The sequence below is a fragment of the Mirounga leonina genome, unplaced genomic scaffold, assembly GCF_011800145.1.
Source record: "Mirounga leonina isolate KUSES-001 unplaced genomic scaffold, KU_Mleo_1.0 Mir_151, whole genome shotgun sequence".
In the NCBI taxonomy this organism is placed as follows: domain Eukaryota; kingdom Metazoa; phylum Chordata; class Mammalia; order Carnivora; family Phocidae; genus Mirounga; species Mirounga leonina.
Window position 1 is genome coordinate 8,518,840 of NW_023270377.1, and position 10,451 is coordinate 8,529,290.

The following is a 10,451-nucleotide window of genomic DNA, read 5'->3' on the forward strand; positions in this document are numbered from 1 at the left end:
AAAAGAAAAGAAAAGAAAAGAAAAGAAAAGAAAAGAAAAGAAAAGAAAAGAAAGAAACAGGTAAGTCCTGTGTGGAGAGGGGAAAAGAGGAGAAAACTTTAAGGACCTAATAAAAGATTAAAATAAATGGAAGCACGTAATACAATCCCTTATAGAAAGACCTGATATTTTCTACTGTAAATTTCACTTCAAATTATTCAATAAGAGAACTTGACAAGATAATTTTATATTTTATTTAGAAAAATAAATGAACTAAAATGGCAACAACGAAAACATTGAAAAAGTTGTTTGCACAGCAACAGGCAGAATTGTCAGTGGGAGGAACCACAGACTCTTATCTTGTAGCTGCTGAAGACTGTTGGGGTGAGGGGAAGGGCTACTTCATGAAAGAATGCTCCAGCTGACAACTATTCTCGCTTGTTTCCCGAATTGCAAAAGTGCTTCTGAAACTATTCTCAAATATGGCCTCTACCTGAAGTCCAAACTTGATGAATTTCTGGTTGTCCTGAAAAAGCAAAGAGAAAAATGAGAATGGCCATAGCAACTGAGCTTAGGCTCTCCATGTTTCATGTAATCCAGAGCTTCATTTTAGACTATCCCAAATGTTAAGTGAGAATTAATACAGTCAAGGGTCTTATGGTCCCTGATAGCTTGATCATTTCTCTTTACCTGGAAGACAGAGATGTAAAAATAGTACTGTATTATAGTCTAACTCTTCATCAGAAATTTATTGTTAATTTTTAAAAAATACTAGTTGCTTGATTTTCAAACACGGCACTTATAACTTGCAACACTACAATGGTAGGGAACCACTGGAGATAGGGAGATGTTCAGGCGTGAAAGGGAGGCCCCTGTCCCAACATCCCTGTGGTCCTAGACGCCAGATGGCGGGTGCGCAGCAACACCAGCAAACTGCGCATGCGCATACTCTACGCCTGCGCATCCAGTCTCTCAGCTGGCGCTTCCGGCTGAGTGAGGATAGGAACCCAGGGCAAAGGCGGAGACTTCTGGGACGCACACAGAGCTACCCAGCTCCAGAAAAAAAAAATGCGTTTCCATTTCTCGTAGAAGGAAATAGGTCTGCAGTCCACTGCGCTCTGTGGATGAACACTGAGCATCTAGAAGTGCGTAAACTCTGAGGTCCTAAGGTAATGTCTGCAAAGAGACCTGGTTTGTTACTATTTCCCCACCTTAGACCACAGGGCTTTTAGAATACCTCCAGAATTTGCACTTGTGGTAGGCTTGCCACAAGATGAGGGCAACCGTAACATTTACCTGATATGAGGATGAATGGCAAAGTGGCTTAACGGAAAGAAAGAGGGATGCAGAGGGAACCACTCACCTTGTAGAAAGTCCTGTGGTTCTGAAAGATGAGGCACATGTCCCTCACGAACCCCTCCACTCGGAGGTACAGTTTCATATTCAGCTTTTTCTTGATTTTGTTTAACCACATATGTTTCTTTGGGCCATGAGACGCGTCGCTACCCTGTTGACAAAGTGAGTAAGGGCAGACTGTGAGCACTGTTCCAAGTCTACCCACTGTTACAGACCAAGCGCTTGTGTCCCCCTCCCCCAAATTCCTATGTTGCAATCCTAACCCCCAATGTGATGGTATTAGGAGGTCGGGCCTTTGGGAGAGGATTAGATTGTGAGGATGAGCCTCATGAATGGGACTAGTGCCCTTATAAAAACAACCCCAGAGAGCTCTCTCCCTCTCTTTCCACCATGTGAGGACACAAAAAGAAGTTGGCAGTCTGCAGGATCCCACTGGCACCCTGATCTCAGGCTTTCAGCCTCCACAGCTGCTGTTTGAGCTGCCCTGTCCATAGTACTTTGTGGTAGCAGCTTAAGTGGCCAAGGACTGAGTAAGCTGACTCAGATATCCATCAACAAGATGAAGATAATGACAAGTGACCCCATTGGACCCATATCACAAATTTGACAATGCCCGTTTTGGGCTTTGTTGCCATTACTTACACAATGTGGTCTTGAAGCAAAAAAGAGGCTTTTTGAATAGGAGTAGACCTTCAAGAGGACAAATTCACATTTCTGCAAAAGACAGAGGAGATTTTAAGTGAAAAGCAGCTTGGGGAGAATGAATTGTACATACGCTCAGACAGAATGCACAGCTCCCAAACCTGTGGCCTATGAAACAAACACGGAATGGGAATTTTCTTTGGAATACAGATTTTTGGAATTCTTTGGAATACAGACCTAGGGTTAGGTCATGTGATCAAAGCACAGCAGGGGACAGCAGTTCGCCCGTGGGCACCATCCCTCCAGCCCCTGCAAGACTGTGCTTCTTCTCTCAAGTCAACAGAAAGGAGGACACTTCAGGTTTATATTTCAACTCACCAACTGTTCCTCAGGCACCATCCGCCTCTTTAGGACCTCAGATGCCTGGTGACATGGTTGGCTTTGTGGGTAACTTTGTTGAAGAGCCTTTATCCTGCAGAAGATGCAACTCCATGGGTCCCTGAGAGGTTGGGCATAAGGTCAGCAAAGGTAGGTTCTCTGTGATTCAGTCACCGTTTCTACAGCTATTAAAGTCCTCTGTTCAGGAATGACTGGTGGTTTCCACATTGTATCCAACTTCTCTCTTGGACACTCCTCTGCGCTAGAGCCCCATTTGGGCACAGTTGCCAGACACCCCTCCCATTAATAGTGGTAGCAGGACTGACAGTTTGTTGAGTGAGCTGCCATGGTGGGTGATGGTCTTTCATTCATCTCAAAACTTAGAGTTCTTATCTGAGCTACTGTGGACTCAGTAATGAGCCTGCCTGTTAACATTTCCAGTTGGTACCTTTAGCACTGGAGTCTTGGGCCTCAATGAGCCATCAGACCATAGTAAAAGGAAACCACTTCTTGTTTCTCAACTTTGTTGAGTAAGCACAGAGTTATAGACATCCTCTCCTCTGGCACTGCCATTACCTGGGCCTAGAGTCTATGCTGCAGAAATTTCTTGGAAAGGAAATCTATGAACAGAGTAGTGTCAGACATCTGCCATTTGCCTTGAGATTCATTCTCCATTCTTCTCTGCCAGGTTCCCTGTGCTGAAAGGCTCTCGATAATCAAGTGGATACAGTGATCCTTCCTAGATATGTCATTTGCCTTTTTCCTTGGCTACTCCAGTGCTTGCCCAAGGGGCCCATTCCTGAGTACCCGTGGTGCGAGGATGGGGACTATACATGGGCTCAGCAATAGAGCAGGAAATGTAGCATCAGTGGCCATCAAAGGCTCATCACAGTCCCCAGTTTGTCAACTTTTTGATGTTCCCATAGCAGGTGGTATATGCTTTAAACCAGCACCTAATGCATGGTGTCATCACCCCAACAAAGTGCCTGGGTCTGGGAACCAAGTAGGGGATATGGGGGTGACATCTCTTTCTAGTACAGCTAACAACAACTTGAAGAGTTCTAGATTCTAGAGCCTAGAATCTATGCTGCTAGAGCCATTAAACAACTCTGGATCATATTTCTGGACCCTGATACTTTAAGACTCTGCTCCCTCTGCATCAAGACACATACAACCAGAGACAAATTCTGCAGGCTGAGTGCGCACGGTTGGAGGAGTTGTGCCACAGGAGGGAATGGCAAAAGGGGACCAGGCTCACTAACCTGTTAGCATCTATATGGTGGATGTGGCATGTCTCATGAAAGGACTTTGGACAAGTATCACAGCAGAACAGCTTTCCAGGTCCACGGCACACCTCACATATATTTGAGTTTCCCGGCTAGAAGGGGAGATAATGCAGACATCACTGGAATCAGTGAGACCCGAGAAGGTCGACACACTGGGACTCTAGAACACATGACTTTTGCTTTGTACCCAGGTGACACTTATAAATTTCTCTTCTCAAAATATTGAGTGAAGATTTTGGAAGAAGACATTCTGGTCTGTGGCAAAGTTTGGGAGGAAGTGCCTATTAGACCACTGAAGTTTTTTTGTGAAGATAGAGATTCTGACACAAGACTAGCAACAACCACAAAAAGGGATGAATTAAAGATAATCTGAGAAATTCATTATTTTGCTGGCAAAACTTGGCTCAGGAATATAATACAGTGTCTTATCTAGTTATCTACATTGCATCATCTACATTGACTCACTGAAGAGTGATTTACCGAGAATTTAATATAAGAGATTACACTCTGACATATCACTGCATCCTCTTTTCTTGGCCATAAGTTCCCCATGATTTGAAGGGCCTGGGGAGGAGTTCCCGCACTATGGACTCCGTGCCTGGAGGGCCTCTGGGCCTATGACAGTACCTGTGGGTTGGAAAGACGTAGACACAGATGACCAGGTGGATGCCAGGGAGGACAGAGCTCTTTGGCTCTGGGAGCCTGTGGGGAGATGTCCCATGGTTTAGCTCAGCATGTAAGGTGTGGAGGTGCTGTCCCCAAATGGCCAGGGATTGTGGTAACAGTGACCACCACAACTGAAGGCCTAGGCCATACCCTCATTTTCTGAGGACATTCAAGACCTAGTGTTTTTGTATATAAGGAAGGTGGCGGGACCCACAAAATTGGTTGATGCTTGATTTTTCACCAATCGCAATATGTAGGACCTTTAGCCATATTTAATTTCCTTTAGTGAAGTTAAACATTTGATAGTGTTTGTATCTAAGTATTATGGAGTAACAAACACATGTTAAAAACAATAGAATTAATAGACCAAAATAAATCTTGGTCAAGGAATGAGCCCATTGATGGGTAAAAGAAATCACATTTTTTTCCTGTTGTGTGTAATAATCTATGTGGCAATAACATGTGAATCCCTACATACTACAATTTCTATGTAAGAAGGTTGTGTGCCTGGGCTGGAGAAATGCCCAGAAGGATGAGCACCTGGCCCCTCTCCTAGGACCACCTGAGCAGCAAGAGAGCCAACTGAGGAAGACTACGTGGTGGGGAAACATTTCATCCAATGGGTGGCAGCTCTATACCTAAATGAAAATATCCTCTTAATACCATGGGTTGGAAGAAGGATTTACATCCTCTTGTGACAATCTAGGTATGAAATAATGCACAGACTTGGGGGCTGGCCAACCCAGTGATGGATGGTCGGGACTCTTGGTGGCAATGAGGAAGTGAGGAGGTGACAGGGAGCACCATTTCACCTCTTCCTTCTAGAAACACTCTTTATGCTTTGTTCCATGATATTCTACTTTCTTGGATTTTTTCTAACCCTCTGCTTTTTTTTTTTTTTTTCCAGATATCCAGTTCATCACCAGTCCTGCTGATCCCATTTTTCAAAACTCCTATCTCCTTCTCAGTGCTTCTGTGAGGTCTACAGCCACAAGGCTGCAGATGCCTTACTTATTAGCCAAAGTACAGCAGCCTGCTTTTTAGGTTCTAAATCATAACAGTCAGAATATCATCCCTACACCCTGTGAGCTGATGTGAATTGGGACATATCTCAATTTGTAAATTCTTTTCATCTATAAATTCAATGTAAGAAGAAGAGACACAAAAGTCACACATAAGAGGAAATTCTAGGCTCTTGTATCTTGCCCATGCACTCCCTTTATTGAAAGGGAAAACTTAAGGAATGGCCTGGAAGGGACATCCCTGGACACATCCCCACCTGGGCCTGGCATGGGCTGTGTAAATATTTTTCTTTTTTTGTCATAACAGATGACACTCATAGATGCTGACCATTGCTGGGTGGAGGTTTCTAGACTATCATCCTATAAAAAGTGCACTGTAAGCAGGCCCCGAGAAAGAATGAATAAACATGACAATCCCGTGTTGGTAGGTCCATAGTCTAGGAGCCCACAAACTCAACATATATCTCTTTAATTTTTTAGCAAGAAATTTGTCCTTTTGCCTGGCAGTGGTTGTCAACCTGCTATACAGTAGAATCACCTAGGGACCTTTAAAAAATTCTGAAGCCCAAGGCCCCATCCTCAGAGATTCAATTAATTGCACATGATTTTGGTTGTTTGCTTCACCAGGGTGGGGGGGGACATAGGCAGTATGTTTTAAACATTCCCCAGATGGTTTTAAGGTGCAGTCCTTAGTGGATACCTCTGGATTCTAAAGCAGTGGTTTTGGGATGAGCAGGAGCAGCATCCACTGAATCTTGTTGGAAGTGTAAATTCTCAGGCCCCATCCCTCACTCCCTGAATCAGAAGGCAGGGAGATTCGGATGAACACTATACCATGGCCCACAACTTTGGCTGTGCATTAAGACCACCAGAGGAGCTTTGGAAAATCTTGACCCTCAGGCTGCACCTTAGAACACTAACATCTGAACCTCTGTGGGTGGGACCTCCAGCTGATTGCCATGTGCAGCCAAGGTTGGAGGCCCAAGGTCTAGCGGGATTTCTCCCAGCAAAGCCTGGGAGCTGTGAGTAGAGTCATTATCAGCCTACAAAATCTGTCACAGAAAGGTTATGAAAAGGTGTGAGGACATTTTTATTAGAAGAGTTGCTTTTTATCTTCGCAGAGGGCTTGGTTGTGAACTGTGAGGAATAACCCTCCATGTCCATTCCAGGTATCAGAAAAGTTGTGCAGACCCCAGAGATGAGAGCTACTCCACTACACAAGGGTCTCCCACGTCCAGCAGAGGAATCGAAGTCATGTGGATGCATCTAGATCATGCTGGGCAATGCATTTGCTAGAAGAACAGAGGGCATGGCAACCCTTTTCTATCCCTTCTCCATAAGCATCCCTTATCAGTACAGCTGCCCATCATTCAATAGTGAGAGCCCCCCCTGGAGTTGTGCAAAAAGGTGATTCAGCCCAAAACATCCATCTTGTTGCAATGAAAGCAATCAAAGTGTGATTTGGCTTAGAGGGAGGGGCCATCTGTGATGCTGGCAGACTTTAATGCAGGTAGCTGTAACAAGCAGGGCCTGTGGAATCAGAAGGGTCTGCACATAATCAAGCACTAGCCAAGCAGTTTGAGTAAAAATGTCTGTGATTTGCTGTATGTTGATAGTTTCTGTCTTACCCAGCTCAGCCCCTTGATGGCTCCCTTGAGATGAGCCCCAGGGCCTCCATAAAGGACCCTGCAGATACTTCCCTGCATCACCCACTTGCTCTGTGTACATTTCTCTGCAGGACTGGTGACAGGGTCCACTCCTGGACTTGCCAGCTTGGCTCAGCCTGTTCCTTCTCACGGATGCCTCAAACCGTCTTAGCTCTGCCTCTATCTTGGAGTGGATGTGTGTGATCTTCCTTTCCTTCCTATCACCTTCTTCAGAATGCTGCTATTCTCTCAAGTGTGTTCCTTACCTGTCATGTGCACGCCAGCCTCGGCTATTACCACTTTAAGTCCTGGCTCTAAAGACCTCAGTGGTCTAGCGCTCTGCCTCCCATACTCACTCTCAAGGGGAAATAAGGAAACAGGAAAGTTTCCCTGAACAAATGGAAAGGGAGCTTTCATGCAGAAACACCAATTCCCAAATCTTCTCCCTCGTATGGGTGATATGTCCGTCTGTGGTTCTCTCCTCGTCACACACAGTGACATACTCCAACTGAGTGTGAGCACACTTCAGAGAAACGCAGCAATGATACATGTCATGTATGGAGGGACAAGGCCTGGATTATTCTGGGGTCACAGTTGGGGAGTTAGTACTTACGTAAGGGTCAAAAAAGTCATTGCTGCTAGGCTCTGGTATTGTCTGCTGAAAAGAGAGAAAGATTGAGTGACTATATTGAATATGATTTTTCATTAACCACGCATTTGAGCAGACTTCTTTGTGTAAAGGATTCATGCCACAGCCTTCCTTTTGCTTTATATCTGCATTTATGGGTCTGTATATCTAATTGGAGAATAAAAAAGCATGCAATTTTATGTCACTGACAGTTTGGCTCAATGCAAGTTCCATTCTCTGGCTGTCCGACTCAAGGCAGCCCTTTGTGAAGCCACACAGGGAGCCTGGTCCTGGATTCCACAAATAGAGTTGGAGCTGCAGTGAGGGAATCAGGCTGAGGGCTGAATATCCACGGCCCCCAGCGACCGCAGCGCCCAGAGTCCTGGACACCTTGCACGTGTCCCCGAGAACCCCACTGCCTTCTGCAGCTCACCCAGGGCCTAACCTGAAAACAAAATGGATCTAAGGTCCCCAGTCCCGTCCCTCTTCTTCCTGAAGCTAAGCACCTCTCCACTGTCTCCTGAATCCCAAAAGCATGCACTGACCTTGGATATCTGTGGAATGACTCGGCCTCCTTCAGTCTGGAACAAAGGCTGACTCAGCTTCTACCTCCCACCCAGGCAGTGAGGCCACAGATAAGCCACTCAGTGTGATCCAAAGCACAATGACCTGGGAGACAGCCACGCCACTGCCTGCCTCTCAGAGTGGCCTAGAACCCCCCCATCCCACCCCAGTAGTTATTGTCCCACGTTAGACAACGAAGCTGAAACAGTTCCTTGGGTCTGGCGCTTTGGCCTCCTGTGCACAGCCACTGGCCAAGCATATGCTTAGTGCTTAGTGTTTGCTCCACAGGTGTTTGTTGAATGGATACAGAAGTGAGCAAACAAATGAACACAGCTGTCACTCAGGAGAAGAGGTTTCTTAGCAGCCAGTAAATGATTGGCGTGGAGTTTTCTATCTTCCTCTCTTGGAACACCTTAGCTATCACCATCGGGTTTAACAGGAATCTTATGAGCAGGGAAACTGCCAATAGCACCACCTGTCATTTGATGGCACAAGGGACAGAAGCCTAGGGGCTGGGGAAGGAAAAGACCTTCTGGAGAGACGCTCTGAGAACGGAAGTAGTCACACCTTAAGAGTTGTAAGCCCTGAGGGAACTGAGAGATGGCATTTGTGATGAAGGGATGGGAGATGGCCAACTCAATTGACTAACCCGGACTGAGTTACCCTTGACTCCCTAGCACTGGGCAGAGATGTTTGCTCTTCATGAACAGAGCAAATAACGTGTCTTTCTCCAGAAAACCCAGTGGAGGCAGGCCCTCGTGACTGAGTCACTAGCATAAAGCAGTGGAGTGGGTAGACCCAGAAACGAGCTTTGTGAAGGCTGTGACTTTTGGGTGCAGCAGAGATGGACCAAGGCCACCACTATTGGAGGTTAGGAAAATGGAAGCTCTTCCATCTCCTTTGTGTACCACACGGGTTCTCTCTCACACCTGCTCTTGGAGAGGCCATGGAAGACACCGACTATCCCATCTCCTTCCTTGGACTCCATGCACCATGGAAACCACTGGTCCATGAAGTCCACATGCGACTTTGAAGGAAAGAGAATTCACCTCCATAGATGGAACTGAGGTTTGCAAAGCCCCTGTGGTGAGGCCTGATGCTTTCACGCAGACACGCAGCTCCAAAACCATCTCCCTGGTGTGGCCTCTCCATAAAGCAGAAGATCTTCCCGGTCAGCATGGTCTCACCCCTGGCACATCAGCCTTCCAGTCTCTCTATTCTCAAAGGTGATATCTCCATAAAGGAAATGAACGGCCCTTTAAAGAAGGATCCCTTGAAGAAGGACTCAGTGTGAATGTGCGTGTGTGCATGTGAAGGAGAGGAAGGATACAAAAGAAAGGGAGAGAATGTGATTTGGGTTGTTTGCTTTGCCAGGTGACACACGGCTATTATCCATCCCAAGGGGGCGAGACATTGGCAGAAAGTCATGTGATAATTACCTTTCTTCTTCTTCTTCTTGGCGGGTCTGGTAGGTATTTATTCTGAAAGAGAAATGAGATGAATGCTATGATGGGTCCTTGTTTCTACTCTGTGAGCTTGGTATTTCCAACTGCCCTCCAGATATGTCCCATTGTCAACACAAATTCAGGGTGTCTTCGTGGAAAATAATGTCCCTCTCCAGATCTGTAACACACTGCTCTCTCTTACCCAGACGCAGCTTTAAGGTAAGCTTTAAAAACTGCATCCTCTCTTGCTTTCCTCATAGCCTTGCCAGCTTTTCCTTCACAATGCCTTCTATACGCACTGCTTCCTTTCCATTCCCCGGGGCCCCTCTAACTTGTGTGTTTAGCTATAGCTACCCACTGCCACATAACCTGGGGAGCGACGACAGGGCGCAGGCCCCATCAGTGGCCCTGGGCACACAAAGGTGTCTAGGCCTCTGGGGAGACAAGTAGGATGAGCCTTATAGGATGGATAAGGATGATAAAGTGTAAACCCTGCTCTCATAGAGTATTTTGGGATCCAGAGACAGGTGACTATGGTAGACTGAATACTCGCCCCCAAAGATGGTCAGATCCCAACCCCCAGACTTCTGAATATGTTAACTTAAGTGGTAAAAATGACTCTGCAGATTTAATTAAATTAAGGAGCTTGCAATGGGGAGATCATTCTGATTATCTCTGTGGGGCCAATGTAATGACAAGCATCCTTTTGCCAGGGAGGCAAGAGGGTCAGAGTGAGGAGTAGGAGATGTAATGACAGAACACATTGGAGTGATGCCAGGAGTGATGCCAGGAAGGGCCTCAAGCCAAGGAACGCAGGCAGCTTCCAGAAGCTGAAAAAG

General features: G+C 46.1%; 1 protein-coding gene across 1 annotated transcript in view; it reads right to left on the reverse strand.

Annotated features, from left to right (window-relative positions):
• Positions 1-202: 202 nt before the first annotated feature.
• The window catches only part of LOC118012628 (nuclear body protein SP140-like protein), a 96,491-nt gene continuing 86,242 nt past the window's right edge, over positions 203-10,451 (reverse strand). The window contains exons 24-30 of the mRNA XM_035008328.1: positions 9,607-9,648; positions 7,589-7,633; positions 3,618-3,733; positions 2,356-2,476; positions 1,978-2,049; positions 1,343-1,486; positions 203-505 (exon numbers count right to left, since the gene is read on the reverse strand). Of these exons, the coding sequence (XP_034864219.1) occupies positions 377-505; positions 1,343-1,486; positions 1,978-2,049; positions 2,356-2,476; positions 3,618-3,733; positions 7,589-7,633; positions 9,607-9,648 (669 nt within the window). The 3' untranslated portion in view covers positions 203-376. The remainder of the gene's footprint in view (positions 506-1,342; positions 1,487-1,977; positions 2,050-2,355; positions 2,477-3,617; positions 3,734-7,588; positions 7,634-9,606; positions 9,649-10,451) is intronic.